Raw genomic sequence first — 17,777 nt, 5'->3', positions numbered from 1 at the left:
CGTCCAAAGAGTTGCTTCAATTCATTGATAATTTTTATGATAGTTATCGCAGGAATAAAAGTTTGCCTTGTTGTTTTTTTCACTGAAAATAATTGACTTTCATCTTTTTTATTTCTCAGTTGTTGAACCGCATGAAATAATCGAAGACGAATCTGAAGAAGATAATGAATTGATGCCGAAAGCACAGGAAAGGAAAAGTTCCAAGTTGGTTCGAACTGCATGGCTTGGAGAAGAAGATGAAACAATTGGAGGAAGCGATGAATCAGACGTAGAAAATGTAATTTCAGCATTAAAATTAACGAACAGAATTTCGCGAAAAAGCAGTTCAAGGAAAAGCAGTTCTCAAAAACACACTTCCGTAGAAAACAATTCATCCAACGCTTGTGCAGATAATTCAAGTGTATCTTCTGAAGAATTTCATCGAATCAAAATTGGTAAAAGCTTCAACATCGTTGAAGAAGAATCCAATGATGGAAGCGAAAATGAGCATGCTTCAGAAGAAGATTTGACAAGTGATGAACACGTAAGTCAGGGAATCAGAATTTGCTGTAAATGAAACATTTCAGCCGAATTATGAAACAAGTCAGTCGATAACAACAAACAAAAGAAGGAAGGTAGATGAGTCTGATTCAGAAAAAGACAATCAAGAGATGCCTTATCATTCAAGTTTCGAAAAGGATACGAATGATTACGTTGAGCCAAATGAAGTAAACTTGCTGTCGTGTGTTCAAATTGTTGATGGAGCAGATCAACCAGCTGATTCGGAGGAGCGTGATTTTCGAAAACTGATAATGGAGGAGCGTCTTTTCATGAAAAAGAAAATGGAGGAGCATTATAAAAGATTGAAGTTCTTCAAAAGCAAAATGTTGGAGGAGATGCATTTCATTGAAGAAATGAGTGATAACTATTCCAAAACGCAACATGAGTTTGATAGCTCAACAGAAGAGATGACAAAGGAAAAGGATTGTTGTACAAAATTCGTTGAAAACAAAACGAAATCATCTGAGAGAAATTCCAAAGAAACATCAAACAGTTGCGTACCACAAGGAAACGATCAGAAAAAGAAACAGGTGTTAAATGCAGCGCAGTTGAGAAAAGAAGCTTTAACTCCTAGAGATTTATCAACCAATTTCTCTCAATTGGATAGCGTTGAAACTGGACACAAAGACGAAAGAACGGAAAGTGAAAGCGCGGATTCTGAAGAGAAACTTGTTATCGGAAGCGAGCGTTACGAAGACATGAATCAAACGTATGAGCAGCTGGATTTGCGACTTGAAAGGGATCGAAACCAACCAACTTTCATGGATGCTGCGCTGGAATCGGCAGATAGAAAAAAACTGAAGGAGTACTGCTTATTACCACGACAATACTCCCAGTCAACATTAAGAAAGCACAACTGGGTGCTTCGATTGTACGATTATTTTGCAAAAGATTTAGATTTTAAACCATTTCCCATTGAAATTGAATGTATTCGTGGTTTTTTACGTTTTTTGTGTAAAGACTGTCATTATAGTGTTGGTTCTGTACAATCTGTTGTTGTTCCATCTTTAAAAAGAATTCAAACAAAAATGTTTAATGAACAAATAGATCAAAAACTTAATGATGGAATAAATTCTGTTGTGAGTGAACTAAGAAGGAATAAAAGCCTTAAACAAAAAGGCGATGGAAAAGAACCATTAGTCACATTTGACGTAAAATATTTGATTAACAGTATTCCAGATTATTCAGAATTCAAAGCAGAAGATGCATCGTTATTTCTTTTTGCTTTGCATACTGGTTCACGAGCTGTAACTTGTGGTGGAATTAGATTGTGCGATATACGAAATGTCATAATCGAAGAAGATGGAACAATATTCGTGAAAATAAGACAAATGAGAACAAAAGGAAAAGATAATTGGAATCATGTTGTGACATTGGAAAACCAGAATGAAGAAGATGTTGATTTAGATGCTGTATATTGGATGAGAAAACATATTTTAAACAAATTCAAAATGGATTTGTTTGAGAAAGACAAATGGCCGGTTGAAGATGAAAGGAGTGATTTAATTTGGACAAGAAATACTGAGGTGATGAGGACGAGATTAAAGAAAAGATTGGATCAATCTGGATTTCCTTCGGAATCATTTGGATTTCATTCATTGAGAAGTGGATTTTTGTGTTCAGCTTTAATGAATGCAGGTTCAAACAAAGAAGAGAGGAATTCAATTTTGGAAACTTGTGCGATGGTTGCTGGTTGGATTCCATTTTCTTATTCACAAATGGCATATATCAAAAAAACTGCATCTCAAACAGTTATTGCTTCTCGTGTAATTATTGTCAACAAAAACAAACCGAGAAAAGCATTAATTGATGACAGATTGCTGAAGATAGAATCTTTCCACGGATTCAAATTGAAATCACAATCTTGGAATAGAGAAATCATCTTCTCAAAGTTCAATCGTGAAATTGTGAATAGAATGAAATTATTAAGAGAAGGGAAGAAAAATGATCAAAGGACAAATGAATATTTATTCAGAAAGGGATTAGGAAAGTTTGCTGAGGAAAATGAGGAGTTGGAAGAAAAAGCGAAAGAAAAATACCTTCCAAAGTTGGAAAAAGCATCACCTTCGAGCTATTGTTCAATCAAAGAGCACATCAGAGCTGAAATAGCAAGAAAAGATATCATCAACATTTTGTTATTGGATCCAACTTGCGTGAATCAACATGTCGAGATATTCTTAGATTTTATGAAAAAGGAAAATCTCATCGAAAGAGATATCAAAAAATACAATTGTAAGAAGATAAAAGAAAATCGAAATCGTATGATAATGGAAAAGAGAGAAAAGGATTATCTAGGAAAAAGAATTAGAAAAAGGTGGTCAAAGGATGAGGATGAAATATTGAAAGAACACAAGGCAAAAGAAGAAAGTTGGGTGAAAATTGCCTCATTTCTTGAAAACAGAACAGCTGGAGATTGCAGTGATCGATGGAGAAACATAAAGAAAAAACAAGAAAGAAAGAAATTGAATATTTAATAACTTTTATTTCTTTATTTCATTATTTTTATCAGCTTTTATTCTCTTAAAGTTTGTTATTTTTATCAAATTTTTTCATTTGAAATATTTTCAAAATAAGAAATTTCAAAAAACATTTTTTGAAAAATAAAAAATTGAAAGTATTTTTTTTCTTCTTCATTCTCATTAATTGTTTTTATATTGCACAGTAATAGAAAAGAGTTTATGACTTTATTAAATTGTTTTAATTCACTATTATCAGAAAAAAGCCTCAAAGGTTTTTGTCCAAAACCTTCATGGTTATTTAGCAAGGTTATTTTCTCAATAACCTTGAGGAATATGTCAAAAAACGAATGCCAAAAAGGTATTAATGCAAGTCTAGGCTAACCCTAACCCTAACGGCAGCTGCAGGCACTGCGTGAAAAGTCCTTGCGCTGGCACGCCTCCAGCACAGACGCAAACGAAGGCAGACAGCAGCCTGACAGCCGGTACGCATCCCAGAAGATCCGCAGCTACAGCGACTGTGGCGTCTGCGGATGGCACACACACTGAAGAGACTCCAGCTCCGAGTACTTGATCCCTCTACGCACTGCCCCTGGCGATGATGACGATGTTGATGATGAAGTCGATGGAGTCGATGGATTACAACTGCATATCGCATCATACAGCGCTCTTATCGCATTCTTTCTCTTCACTGCCTCGGCCAGGTAGTTGTTCAGCAGAATCCCCAGAAACACAGACACATCTGCCTCCCCCTTCTCAGACTGCAGCCCCTCAAACTCCCCAAAAAACATCTTGATCTTCTTCTCCGACGCCCCTTCAAGCACGATGCTGAAGAATAAGAAGAGCGACAGCTTGTCTTCATTGAACTCGTCTGACACAAGTCTCCCAAACAGCAAAATCTCTGCAATGTTCCACTAGAATGGCTTCTCCCCCGTGGATCATTACCTTCCTGATTGCATCGCTCTTCTTCTGATTCTTAATCTCCTTTTCGAACAGCGCCTTCTGCTCTCAAATCGTCAGCAAGTGCACTTTCGGAAGTTCCATCAGCATCTTCATTTTCGTTCTCCGTCTCGTTCGTCTTCTGCTGCACAGTTGCATCTGCTCTTCCACAACCACCTCCACCTCCGCTGTTTATTTTTCTCGCAACACTCACCCCGCGCCACACTTTTGCAACAACCCCCTTCCCATTCAGGTCTGGCCCAAGCATCACAGCGCTGCCATCCCCGATGCTCGCTGCAAACTTCTCCTGGCACTTTTCACACAGCCCCGATGGCAGAATCAACGAAACCGTAGATGGAACCATCACGCCCTCCGCAGAAATAAATGAAAAAAATATGGCAAGTGTAACTACAAATCCACAAGTTTCAACTTGCCATCCACACTCACAACTCCTCTTTGCTGAGCACAGAAATTCTTCACTTCTCAATTCTCACACAAATTAGCTCCACCTTCTCCTTCATCTCCACCAGCTGCTGCTGCTCCTTCACATCTGTGTTATTCTTCTCGTTCAGCTCCAGAATCTTCCTCTGATTCATCCAGATGATCTTGGCCTTCTCCTGCAGCTGCTCCTCCAACCCGCTCGTCCGCTTCGAGATCCGCTCTTCGTCCCTGGTCTTCTGCAGCTGCATGTTGAACTCCGAGTACCGCTTCTCCATCTCCTGCTTCGCCTCCTGGTGCTGCTCCTTCAGCTCCCGGATCTGCCGCCTTAGCCTTTCTTTCTCCCCTGCCAGCTCCGCCACGTGCGCCTCGTTCTTCACGCACATCTCGCTCAGCATCTGTGCTGCATTCGCCTTCGTCCTCTCCAGGTCTTACTCCTTGTTCCTCAGCTCTTCCCGCAGCCGCTCTTCCCGCGCCACCCCCGTCTCTTGCTCCTTCCACAGCTCGCCATACACACACGCATACTCCACCCGGATCCGGTGCAGCAGCTCTCCTTCCTCGCTGCACCGCAGCCCCAGCATCTCTCCCACATCTCCAAGCGTCACATCAATGCACATCTGGTTGTGCATAATCTGCTCCCCCGCCTCCAGCCGGTCCGTCTCCTTCGCCGCCATCATCTCTTCAAACCGCTCCCCCAGCCGCCGAACCCCTTCCCTCGTGTACGTCACCAGCGGCCCCCGCGACTCTCTCCACATATTACCGTTCATGGGGATAAAATAGCTCCCACGTCGCTCCATCGCCCCAAACGTTATTTTCATCGATGCCAGCAGCCTCGCCCGGCTCATGAAGTAGTCGCTGTCGTCAATCTGCGACGGCGGGTTCCTGAAAAAAATACACCAAACAAAATTCAATAACATTTTTTTCATCGTTCAAAGGAACTGCCACACAAATCGCCAGCCCTGTCTTCCTCCATCCCGCGTGGCTCCTCAAAGGCCAGCCCTGCAACAGCTGGCGCAGCACAAAAACCCCCACGCCCGCAGAAGACAGCCAACTCGTCAAAAACAAAACAACAAATACCCAAAGCACACACTTGTGTTAATCGCATCCTCTCTTTGAAGAGGGGTCAGATATCGATCTAGCAACTTCGTCTGCTCACCTGCAGCCCCAGAAGCGCGCTTCGCTGTGCTCGAAGGCTGGAACGGCGTCGAGCGCAATTGCGTGCTTCCGCCCCCAAACGGCGACCCGGCGCGCTTTATCTGCGATGGCAGTGTAATATGTGTCAACTTCTTTCCGTAGTCCAGGGCACACAAAACACATAAAGCTCAAAAACAGAGCGAAAACAGCAAACAAGAAAGCGAACAAAAAAATGTTGGAACACTCAATCATTTTGAAATTTCTTCAAATGCCTAAACACTATCGTCATGCAAATGCATATGTTATTTATGCTACAAAGACATTTTCATTTTTGTACTATTCACTTGTATTTGTCAGATTTTTGGAGAATACAACATGAAGATAAAAAAATATTCAAAAAATTTTTTTGTTCAAAAATGTGAAATAATCTTAATACAAAAGTGCAGGAGTGCGAAATGAGCACGAAGCAAGTGCAATCATAAAAAACATTGAACAGCAAAAGAAAAGTGCTTTCAATGAAATTGTGAGGATGATTCCCAAAACAAAGCTCATTCAAATGACACTTCACAAAGAGATGGAGAGATAACAGCTCCATCCGACGAAGCAAAAACAAACAAACTGAAACAAAATGGAATGATAATTTGTTGGGAGGATAAATCACTTATTCTTTTTGTCTCGCTTGTCAATTACAACCTGCTTTGCTTTTGCGTTGAAAACATCTTCAACTGTTCAAAAACTCCTTCTTTTCCTTCACTTTCATTTCTTTCTTGCATCTTTGAATAAGTTGATGAGTGAACGTAAATCCATTTCCTCTTCCAAAATAATGCTGATGAACAATGATCCAGATAAATTTGAAAGAATTGTTTCAATGGCATGTTCTTCCATTCTTTTCTTTCGTAATCATCAATTTTGTTTGTTCTCCTCTTCAATCCCTTTTCAATCAAAAAATACCTTTCAACCTGATTCTGCCTCCTCATTTTCCATTCTTCCTTTCTCCAAAAGAATTTCTCCCTGCAAATAGAAATCCGCAGGAATTTCTCGCATAACTTCCAAAATCCTATCATATGAAAAAATAAAAATAAATAAAAGTATTTTCAAGAAAAAAGTCGAATAAAACAGAGATTATAGCACACCAATAGCAAATTCCATTAATTCCCTGCAACCTCTTTGCATCAACAAAAAATATCCATTTTCACTCATTCATCCATTCAGTGTTTTTCCCTTGAACTGAAATTCCATCTCTATCTGTGAGAAAAACACATCAAAAACCCAATCCAGATGCTTGTATGACCTTGTTCCATGCATCCCGCCCCTTTTGCCAAAAGTGTCCATTTCATCCAATCTGGGCATAAACAATCATTTCTTTCAAAACATCGAAAATCTCTTCAAATAAAAACTACATAAATAATCCATCAAAAGACATACATTAATATGTGGTGCAGAGTCACAAAACTTTCAGCACTCATACCCCTTCCATTCACTGTTTTCATCAATCTTCACATCATTCATTTCTTTCCCTGATGCCTTTTCTCATTGAAATACAGCCAGCAAAATTACATGCTCCAATTCATATGCTGTTCCATCTCAGAGGCAGATATTGCTGGACGGAAAGTGACGGCTGAAATATCAAAAATCAACAAAAATGGATGAATTATTCACTATTATTCATTGGATCACAAATAAATGTTGAAAAACAAACAAGAATTATATTCATATTGATATAATAATATGATACACATCAAAAGTTGAATGATATTATTTCGTTGAAGTGCCCATATTAGTCTGCAATAGAAAAAAGAAAAGACTATTGTTGGAGAGGAATGATTATGTTGCTATCAGGAATATTTTATTGTGCATGGATAATTTGTGTGGGGTGCATGTGCAATGGTGCTACAAGTAATGGAGCAGGACTTGCCGAGAAATCAGCAAAAGAAGGAGAATTGGATTATCTCGAAGATATATGTTTAAAGAACATTCAAAATTGCGAATATGTGGAAGGAGATTTATTTGATGCATGTAGTGAAGGAAAAGAAGGTGGGACGGGAGAAACCTCGAAAGAAGAGAGAATGATGAAGAAATGCTCAAAACAATGGAATGAGAGAAGTGGAGAGATTGGGATAGGTGAAAAATGGAGTTTTTGTGATGAATGGAAAATGTGGGGAAAAGAGGGTGTGTGTGGTGGGAGTGTGGTTGAGGGAAGTGTTGTTGGGGTCAATTCATCAATAAAACTGAATTCATTGATATTGATGGAAAGAGGTGGGGAGAGTGTGCTCAGGGCATCGGATGGAAGTTTTGTTGAGTTGAGTGGCTGTGTTGTTGAAGTTGAGAGAGAGGCACCTCCCTTTGATTTTTGTGGGAGCTGTGTATTGTTTACCAATATTTCACTCAGATCGTATTCAACTTCAACTGAACAGATATTTGCTCCACTTTTCTCTTCAAAAGCAGTGGAAGGAGAGATTTCAGAAAAATGCTACATTTTTGTTTGTTCTTCCCATTTCTCTTCTTTTTGTGTGTCTTCAGCCCCGTTTCTAGCGCCTCCCTTGACACACCTTGTATCTCTCACCCAGTTGACCTTCTTCAACGTCTCCACAAATCCACAAAAAATATCACATCTGGCTGAAGAGCTGAGCGAAAGAATGTTTCTGATGAGAGGATGTGAATTTTCATCGGTGTGGGATGTGTATGATGGGGGAATTGTCCCCTCACTGAACAGCCCTTCATCTTCCCTGGATGCCTCGAACACCTCATTTGTCAGGTGCTATCGATCACAGAATGCTGCAATCAGCGGGAGTGAGGGGAATCCATCGAAACCAGCGAGACAGCAGATTACAGAAAATGGGGCGAATTCATTCACCTGGTGCGTGTGGAATGGCTCAAAAACCACTGGAACAAACTCTGGTTATTCTTTTGGAGATTCAAATGGAGGGGCGATTTTCATGTATAATCTGGGATCGGGAACACTTTCAGTGAAATTTTGTTCTTTCAACGACTGCTATGCGCATTGGTGTGGTGGAGGAATTTTGTGTGCTTCTATCAATTCTATCAAAATTGAAAACAATTCATTCAACGCCTGTACAATCCAAAAACGTTTTGGAGGAGGAATGTATGCTGAATCAATTTCGTCATGTGTTAGGGTCAGTGGGTGCGAGTTCCAGAAATGCAAAGCAAATTATGATGGAGGAGGACTTTATCTTAATTCTTTTCAGGTTTCTGGATCTTCATGTATTGGAACAGAAAATGGGAAAGGGGAAAGCGCTTTTGTGTTTGAGTGCTCATTCACTTCGTGTACGCTCACAAATCATAATGGTGGAGGGATGTATTGCTCATATGTTCCGGCTGCATTCAAAATGAGGAGCCTCCAGTTCATTTCGTGCAACGCAACATCAACGGGCGGAGGATTGGATTTCAGGCCATATCAATCAACACCTCCAAGCAACAATCAATATTGCTATTTCTTCTTCTTCCACGATTGCAGTTGCAGTAATTCCACTCCATATGGGCATGATGTGTATTTTGAAGATCGATACAATCTTTTTTCATCGAACAATCCGTTCTACGAATCTTACACAACAAATACTAATGATAAGAGAGTGTGCTATTATTATAATGGTAATCAGCATACAGAAAAGAAGGGGTGGTTGAAGGATGGAAAATTGTTATTTGTTGGGGAGAATGGAAATGATTCGAATGAATTGTGTGGAATGAATGAGACAATGCCTTGCAAAACGATTGGGTATTGCATGAATAAATGTTATAATTTAAATAGTTTCGGAATTTCAGTGCTTGTCGGAAGGCATGAGAGCGAAGGGGCAACTGTCAGTGTTGGGGAAAAGAAGATTTCGATTGTTGGAAAAGGGAAGGAGTCGAGTGTGATTGGAACAAATTCACTTTCTTCTTCATCGACGACACTTTTTAGTATATCTTCTGGCCAACTGGAGGTGGGGCATGTGGGGATCGATCACAACGCGACAAGAAGCCCATCGCCGAGTGTGTTTGTGGTGTCACTTGGGAGTGGGACTCTTTCGCTGGAGGATGTGGTGATCGACTCATCGAAATCAGGAGGATGTACAATCTCATCATCTGTGTTTGAAGTGGCACTGAAGCAATTGAAGACGATTGATGTGGAGATCAAAAATATAAAAATGAGTCAATCGCTATTTGCCGAACCATCATCAGCTGGATCTTCTTCTGGAGAAAGTGTTTTTGCGAATTTGACAATTCAAAATGTGAATCGGACAGGAGGAGATGGAGTTGTGATGACAAAGAGTGTAAAGGGAGGAGAGACATTTGTGGTGTGGAATACAACGATGAAATGGTGTGAGTGTGTGAATGGAAATGGCGGAGGGATAAAGGTTGAGTTGGCTTCTTCGACAAGCCAAGTTAGAATTGGGACATCAACATCGCACAGCGGAGGAGCAACAAAATTCAACAAAACAAAGTGCAGCGGATATGGAGGTGGGGTGATGCTGTATCTGGCAGATGGCTCATTTGATTTTGCAATAACATCAGTGAGTTTTGTTGGTTGCAGTGCAACATTGGGAGGGAAAGATGTGTTTGTGAATGGGAGCATGTTGGTGAGTGGGACAATAACAACCACAAAGCTGAATTTCTCGCGAAATGTTTCTGTTTATGATGAGCTGATGGGATATGACCGGAATGAGGGAGGGATGGGAATATTCCCATTGAATGTGTTTTTGGATGCATTTTCAGGAGCAGCACATGTGGGGAATAAGGTGAATGGGTATGGAGGATATGACTCGTGGTTTTGTGGGTTTGGGTATTTTCCATGCAAAACGATCACACATGCAGCACAGAACAGATTCAGTTCGTCAAAGAAGAACATTGTGTTGGATCCAGGGTTTGAGCTGGGAGAAGTTGTGCCGATGGCAGGGTCATATGAATGGGAGGTGTATTGCACAACAAACAAGACGAATGTGAATGTGAGAGTTCCAGGTGGAATGAAATCTTCGTGTTTGATGAATATTCAGAGTGCAAGCTCAATCAAGAACATTGCGTTCCAAATTCCATTTTCATTATCGAGTGCAACATCGCTCATTGTTTTGACAAGCTCATCACTCACACTCACAGACTGCTCAGTTGCTCATATATCAGAGAGCACATCGAGTGTGGCCTTTGGATATAGCATTGTGAATGCGCAGAGCGGGAGTCTGAACATGGAACGATTTGTGATTTGTGGAGCACTTGTGTTTGGAGCTCATTCAGCGATTGAATTTTGTGAAGGAATGGCGAGTGTGATTTGTTCAGGATGCAATATCAGTGGAGTTGTGAAGAATAGTGGAGATGGAGGATGGATGAAAGGAACAGTTGGAACGAGTGGAGCGTTGACTGTTGATGGATGCAATGCGAATGGGTGCAGTTGTGCTGGTGGAAAGGGAGGAGGAGTGTATGTTGATGTGCAAGAAAGTGGAATAGCGATTGTTAATGGAACAGCAAGATTTGAAGGATGTGTTTCGGAAGGTAGAGCAATTTTTGGAGGAAGAGGAGGAGGGATGATGGTATATTTAGAAGGCGAATCAAGTAAATTGGTTATTGGATCTCAAGTGAGATTTTCAGAGGAAAATCAAAACGAAGCTATATTTGGAAAAGATGCTTTTGTTAAATGCGGAACTGGAATATTGCTTGAAACAAAGGTTAACAGGGATTCATTTGAATTCTTTGACACTTCAACCATTCCTTTGGATCCGAGGAGATTGTGCGGAACTGAAAATGGAAATGAAGAAAATATATTCCCATTGTTTGTGTATTTGTGTGAAACTGAATCCGCAGTCGTTGTTGATGGAAGCAGAGGAAAAGGGACAGATTATCCTCATTGCGGGTTATTGAAGTTTGCATGCAAAACAATTGAATATGCTCTTATGAAGCGAGGCAATACTCCTGTTATCAGTATCTGTAATCAATCTAGCCTGACAGACACTGCGTTATTTGAAAGGAGTCGTGTGAAAATTGAAGGATTTAATGGAAATCTAGTATTAATAAACATTGCTGCTAGGAATGAAACTGCAAATGGAAGCTTAATAAAATTAAACGTTGATACTGAATTTAGCGATATTCAATTTGTTCTTCCTTCAAGAATAAAGGGATACAATGCTGTTTTTGAAGTGTATCACAAATTTTTGTTGGAGAATGTTACAGTCTCATCATTATCTCAATCTGTCAGCTTCACTTTTGCAACTGTAAAAGCCGGTGAAACCATGCTTGAGAATGTCACATTTCATAAAACTTTTTTTAGTGGGGCATGCGGATTTGCAACCGCAAATTCTAATGCTATTTTAAGTTCTATTCTTAAATCTGGAAATGAACCGTCATCTTCAGCAAGCAATAATTGCATTTTTTATATCCAAGGTGGCACATTTAAAGTCTGCACGTTCAATTGCTTTGATTCAAAATTTCAATTCATCTCGGTTTTTGCTTTTGGAAGAGAATTCAATGCATTTCAAGTTGACAATGTTTTCTTTGAGAATGTAACGTTTAATTCATCTTTGATAATCAATAGAACATCTTCAATGCCTTCAATCAAACCAAATATTTCAATTTCAAGTTTCTTTTTAAGAAATTTTTCCAAAATTGGGAATGCTTCGCTTATTAGGATGGAGTTCGTTAATGTATCAATTTCAGATTCAATGCTTTGCGTCAATAATAATTTTGCTGCTCATGGTGTTCTAGTCAATGTATCAAACAGCACTGTGAAAATGTCTAATTGCACAATTTCTGGAATGAGCAATTTGCGGAGCATTGTTTTTAACGGAGAAAAACAAAATGAACGAAAATTTTGTTGCCAATTTGAAGGATCGCTTTTATATCTCAGGAATTGTAGCTCTTCAATTGAATCAACAACTTTTGCAAATTCTTCGGTTGGTGCCTTGTCTGTTAGAGATGGAGAAATTAATCTGAAGAGTGTGACTTTTTTCAACAACACACCAAACTCGTCACAGTACAATTCTGTTCGAAGAAACATTTTATGTGAAAATAGTTCACTATCAATTGCTTCATTTTCCGACGAATCCGGGAATCAAAATCTTGATAATCTTCTGGAAGGAGAGTATCTGGAACTCTGGATGCAAAACAGAGGATGCACAGTTAGTGGGATGATGAATTGGAGTCAGATGGAAGATGTTGAAACAGCAGACACAGTATTACGAGAATTTCCACAAAAAGCCTATCAATTTTGCAGACCTCATATTTCTGAGATTACAAAAAGCGAAAAGGGAGACAAAATGATGATTCATTTTATTGGAAATAATCTTCTTCCGTGCCTCGTATCTTATGAAGTTTTTATTTTAAACAACTCAAGTTCTTCTTCGGAGAAAGAAATTATATCTTTGCCGTTTATAACTTGTACCTTTGTGAGCCAAGAGGAATTTGTTGTGGAAGCATCAAAATCTCAACTTAAATTCACTTTAAACTCATTAAAAGGCCAGATTTTTATACAGGCTGTATTGAAATTGAAGGAGGACGAAATTAATGATTCGCATCGAAGAAAGACTCAAGTGGTTAAAACAGATCCTGTTTTGTTGTCGGATGTTATTTCGAATAGCAATGAAAAAGTTAGTCAAACAAAATCCACATCAACTATGTTTCCATGGTGGATTGTATTTGTTGCTGCTGTTGGTTTCATTGTAATATTTGTTGTAATTGGACAAGTATTTGCAAAAAAGAGAAGTTCAAATGATAATGCTTTTGTAAAATTGTGAGATTTGAAAGAATAACCCGACTTGAAAGATTTTTAATTCACTTTCAAAAATAGATGAGATTATGATGAGAACAACCAATCTGGAAAGAAATTGGTTGAAAGGAACACTATGCTTGTGCTTTGCAAATAACTGATCATGATTAGATTCAAAATCCATTCGCAATCAGAAAAGATGCTTCTTGTTCTACTAATTCAAGTAATTTTGTGAGCCTATTTTTTATCTGAAGACAATTCTAACGATTAAGAAAGCATCCGCTGCGTTTAAGATTCGATCCAGAATCTGTTTGGAAAAAATTCGCATGTGCATTTTTCAATTATGATGAATGTTTGATTTCGAAGAAAATGTGATTCTAAGATTTATTTTAAAATACATTTTCAATAAATTTCAAAGACAAATTTCTTGTAATTAATTTTTGAGTGACTTTTTTCATGAATTCATTTTTATTTTCCTTTCAGCTGTGATTTACACTTTCAAAACAAATTTCTATCAATTTTTTTTCATATTCAAATAACTTCCTTTTATGTTTATGCTTCATAAATAAAGCTTTTTTATTATTTTGTTTTTTTTTATTTTTCACTTCATTTTTATTACTCACTGATGTTTTTCAAAAGCCTTTGATAAACATTTGACCACAGTCACTTCATGAAAAATACTTATTGAAAAAATGTTTCATCTGACGGAGAAATTTTATAATTCAACGAAGATTTTTTGAACGGTTTTAGTATTCAGAAACGACAGGTAACAACACAGTGATTCAAATTCAACTTCTTGAATGAACATTGAAATAAAAATTTTTTCTAATTCAAATTAAATGAACGTAATTAAAAGAAGTGTTAGAAGGAGCAAAATTTCGAAATTCAACCTAATATTTTTCTCAATGCTTATTTAATTTGTTGCTTTTGATTTTTTTTATTTGATTAGAATGAACTTGACAATCCATTTCTTGAGTTTTTGAAGTTCATGGTAACTTTAAATGAGATAATTAAAGACTAAATCGAATGTTTCAAAATTAACTTATCGAAAACATATTTCAAAATTTCATTCTTCATCTTGTTTCAAATAAAATCGAAAATTTAAACTTTAAATAAGTTTGTTCATTATCGTTAAAGTTTCTCTTCATTCAATATCAAATGCAGTAATTAATGGAAAAATCCATATTTTTGAATTTGTCACATGGGTTGATACAATGAGTAAAAAACCCGGGACATGGTAAAAAACCCGGACTTTTTGAATGTTGCAACTGCATTTTGTTTCATTCAAATATGATCAATTGGCCGATATGTTTTATGTTTTATTCAGTAATTATTGAACATTTGGAGATTTTTTGAATTGAGAATTGTTTTTTAATACAATTGGGGCAAAATATTTCACTTCAGGCATTTTCATTGAAAAATTATGCATTTTCGATTAACTTTTTTATATCAAAAAGCACAAAAAAAATGGGTCATTTTTTTGACATTCGTGAAATATTGGAGAGCTTTATGTTTTGATTTCAATGATGCCTTTTAACGGGAATGAAAATCAAATTTATTTTTAAATCTGATAAAGTTTAAAAATGTTATGAGTGAAACAATTTTTTCAAGCTTTGTGCATAAAAAGCTTGAAAGTCCATATTTAACCCCAATTTTTGTATTTTTTCAACGAATTCAAAGATGTTAATGTGAAATGGTATTTCTTAAATTGTCAAAATTGTTGATGTGATATTATTTTAAAAAAATGAAAGTTTCTATCGACGCAACTTAAGTTTCTTCCAATCCAATGCTCCGTGAATTTCATCCTTTGTCTTTTCTAAATTCAGTTAACTGGAAATGAAGAATTGAAGAAATTATCACAAAAAAAATTCAATACAAGACAAACAATAAATTTAAAGTCAAATATTTAAAAGTTTGGCAATAAATTGGATTTGATTTTCAACAAAAAGAATTACTAAACAAACTTATTAATATTTCCATCTATTAGTTATCATCATGCTGTATTTTGTATTTTTTGCTTTCAAATTGAGTTGTATCTTATGCGCTTTCCTTATGCTCACTTTTCCATTCATCTTTTTCGTAATCTTCGTCATCTTCATATAAAAAGTCGCTGTCAATTTTTTTCTTTCTTGTTCTGATGATTCTTTTGGTAAAATTGCTTCTATCAGAATTGGTACGGTGATCTTCGTCATAGAATAAATTATCTTCTGTTTGTGTGCATCCATCAATGCTGTGTTTTTCATCGATTTTGATATCCATTTTACACTTTCTTGATGATTTGATTTTCCGTTTTGGTGTGAAAGAATCAAATAGTTCCTTTTTTGCTTCATCTGAAGAAGTTATGGAAGAAGATTTTGACGGTGATCCACTTATTTTTGATAGAACTTGAGAAGCTGCTAGTGGCCAGATTCCTGTATTCAGAAAAGCAGTTTTAACTACTGAAGGATCGGTTGCTGCGGAGATTGCGTCTGGCAAAACCTCAGCAAGTGCCTTTCTGCAAGAAGAAGATGAATCATCCGAAGGGACTTTGTAATTATTGTTTATCGTTCTTTTCAATCTGGCGAAAATTACGTTATCGCATGGTTGTAGGATATGTGTCATGTTAGGACGGAACTTTTTGATGAAGATTCCGCTTTTTTCTGCTTCACGAATGACATCTGAGCATGAATGGGTGGTATGGTTATCAAGAAGAAGGAGAGCCTTTTTCGAAGATGTCGATTGGATTTTTTGATGAATGAGAGGAATCCAATTTTGAAGCATGATGATTTTACAGATTTCAGTGGTAATCCATCCTGAAGGTGCAGGAATATAGTTGATATCGAAAAATTTTAAATTAGAAAATTCTTCCTGTATTTTCTTCTTTGGAAAAAGCAAAAAATGAGGAAGATGAGAACCGTCTGAGCATTCGCAAAAACATAAAGTCGCGTTTGAAGATTTTCGAGGCTCAGGAGGAGAAGGAGGGATTTGGTCCTTCAAACAGATGACCAACTTTGCAGAACTTTCTTTAATTTGTACAGAAGATTCATCGAAATTAAAAATATTTGAAACTTCGATCTTGTTTCCTTCTACGATTTCTTTCACTTCTTCAAACCAGTTAATCACATTTTCAGGGCTCTGTGACCGAATTTTTGCAATTTCAAGCGGTCTTGCCAGGGTTGCCTTTAATATGGAGCTTCTTTGAACTAAATAATAAGATAATTTCGGATGGAGTTTCTCGTTTTCTTCTTCATTTGTTGATTCCGTATTTAAAATGTTAATTGCCTAAAAAAAACAAAGATAAATAAATTAACATATAAAAAAAACGAAAACCATTTCCTGTATGTGCTTCATTCGAACTAAAACTCCTTCTGATAATAAAGACAAAACCTGATTCTCAATTTTTTCCAGTTTTTCAGAATTAATAAGAGATGGTCTTCCTTCTTTTCCAACATCTCTGTTTTCCTTTTCAGCTGTTTTGCCTCTGTACCAAGCCTGCCTTGTTATTGCTTTCGCTTTGACTGCGACGTTCACTGTCAATGGATATGTTTTCTTGATTTCAAAAATTTTTCGAGATCTGGAATGAATTGTCCGATATTCTCTTGTAGCAGCTATCCGAAGAAGCTCTTCCGAAGAAATTGATTTCTTTTCCATTTCAAAAAAGGGAATGATCACAATGAGCAAAATGATTAAAAAATTGTTTGAAAGTCAAATCAAATAAACCAACCGAAAACAGTGAAAAATACGGTTTGATAATTTCATTTCACTTTAAATTAGCTTTATTTCATCTTTAATTTTCAACAACAAATAAGAAATGTCGAATAATCATCTTATCTGATGAACAACAGTTAAAGGGAAGAAATTCATTGAAACAATTTGAAAAGCATTAACTTTCCAACTTACAATGTTATATTAGAGCATTTTTTGTTTGAACAATCAAATGTTTTAATGAAAGAAAAAAGTTCTTTTTTTTTAAAGTCCGGGTTTTTTACCATGTCCCGGGTTTTTTACTCATTGTAGCTTCTTATTTTTCATTGGATGATTTTCAGTCTTTTTTCGCATTCCGTGATCAAACGCAGATTTGAACGAATGATTCATCAGTCATTGTTCCTGATAAAAAGATAGTTAAGATAAAGATGCATTAGAAAGATTCAATGAAGGGACAAAAGTGAATTTCTTCTAGAACTCGAAAAATTAGTTTCGACTTTTGTATAAAATCAAAAATTCTTTTTCCATATTTGAGCAGGCGTAATACAATCTAATGGCCAACATAAAAATTATCATCTGCGCTTTGTTTTGCCTTTTCGACTTTTTCCTTCTTCTTCTCTTCTCCCACTCTCCTGCCATTCTTTCCAGTTCTTCTCCACTTCTCCTTTTCGGATCTGCATCCTTCCACACAAACATCTTTCCTCAAATCCACATTCCGCTTAATTCACTTCACATTGCAAGACAGCGCATACAGTGCATCGCACAATGCAACCAGCATAACCACAAACTACACCATCATTGGTACAAGCAATAACATCATGTTTCTCTCCATTTTGTATACCAGCTCAATCAGCTCTTCTGTCGCAACTGGTCTGGATTTTAACTTGGCTAACTGCTGTTAT

The 17,777-nt window shown here is 37.2% G+C and overlaps 6 protein-coding genes across 6 annotated transcripts; 2 read left to right on the top strand and 4 right to left on the bottom strand.

The window, feature by feature from the left end:
• Nucleotides 1–650: 650 nt before the first annotated feature.
• Nucleotides 651–1,513, top strand: MONOS_17001 (uncharacterized protein; the record flags this gene model as incomplete). The annotated part of the gene is made up of 2 exons (XM_067869881.1): nt 651–1,411; nt 1,501–1,513. 2 exons carry the CDS (start codon nt 651–653, stop codon nt 1,511–1,513), a joined length of 774 nt encoding a protein of 257 aa, XP_067735531.1.
• A 1,992-nt stretch (nt 1,514–3,505) lies between these two features.
• Nucleotides 3,506–3,787, bottom strand: MONOS_11845 (uncharacterized protein; the record flags this gene model as incomplete). Its single annotated transcript, XM_067864415.1, has 1 exon — nt 3,506–3,787. The coding sequence occupies one exon, from the start codon at nt 3,785–3,787 to the stop codon at nt 3,506–3,508; it is 282 nt and encodes a 93-aa protein (XP_067735530.1).
• A 185-nt stretch (nt 3,788–3,972) lies between these two features.
• On the bottom strand, nt 3,973–4,759 carry MONOS_11844 (uncharacterized protein; the record flags this gene model as incomplete). Its single annotated transcript, XM_067864414.1, has 2 exons — nt 3,973–4,343; nt 4,432–4,759. The coding sequence occupies 2 exons, from the start codon at nt 4,757–4,759 to the stop codon at nt 3,973–3,975; spliced, it is 699 nt and encodes a 232-aa protein (XP_067735529.1).
• Nucleotides 4,760–4,804: 45 nt separating this feature from the next.
• On the bottom strand, nt 4,805–5,690 carry MONOS_11843 (uncharacterized protein; the record flags this gene model as incomplete). The annotated part of the gene is made up of 2 exons (XM_067864413.1): nt 4,805–5,255; nt 5,530–5,690. 2 exons carry the CDS (start codon nt 5,688–5,690, stop codon nt 4,805–4,807), a joined length of 612 nt encoding a protein of 203 aa, XP_067735528.1.
• A 771-nt stretch (nt 5,691–6,461) lies between these two features.
• On the bottom strand, nt 6,462–6,973 carry MONOS_17000 (uncharacterized protein; the record flags this gene model as incomplete). Its single annotated transcript, XM_067869880.1, has 3 exons — nt 6,462–6,564; nt 6,777–6,869; nt 6,933–6,973. The coding sequence occupies 3 exons, from the start codon at nt 6,971–6,973 to the stop codon at nt 6,462–6,464; spliced, it is 237 nt and encodes a 78-aa protein (XP_067735527.1).
• A 411-nt stretch (nt 6,974–7,384) lies between these two features.
• On the top strand, nt 7,385–11,543 carry MONOS_11842 (uncharacterized protein; the record flags this gene model as incomplete). The annotated part of the gene is made up of 2 exons (XM_067864412.1): nt 7,385–11,462; nt 11,518–11,543. 2 exons carry the CDS (start codon nt 7,385–7,387, stop codon nt 11,541–11,543), a joined length of 4,104 nt encoding a protein of 1,367 aa, XP_067735526.1.
• Nucleotides 11,544–17,777: the final 6,234 nt, after the last annotated feature.

The sequence above is a fragment of the Monocercomonoides exilis genome, assembly GCF_001643675.1.
Source record: "Monocercomonoides exilis strain PA203 chromosome Unknown scaffold3-2548433, whole genome shotgun sequence".
Classification (NCBI taxonomy): Eukaryota; Preaxostyla; order Oxymonadida; family Polymastigidae; genus Monocercomonoides; species Monocercomonoides exilis.
The sequence above is the reverse complement of the archived record's forward strand: the minus strand, read 5'-3'. Positions and strand labels throughout refer to the sequence as shown.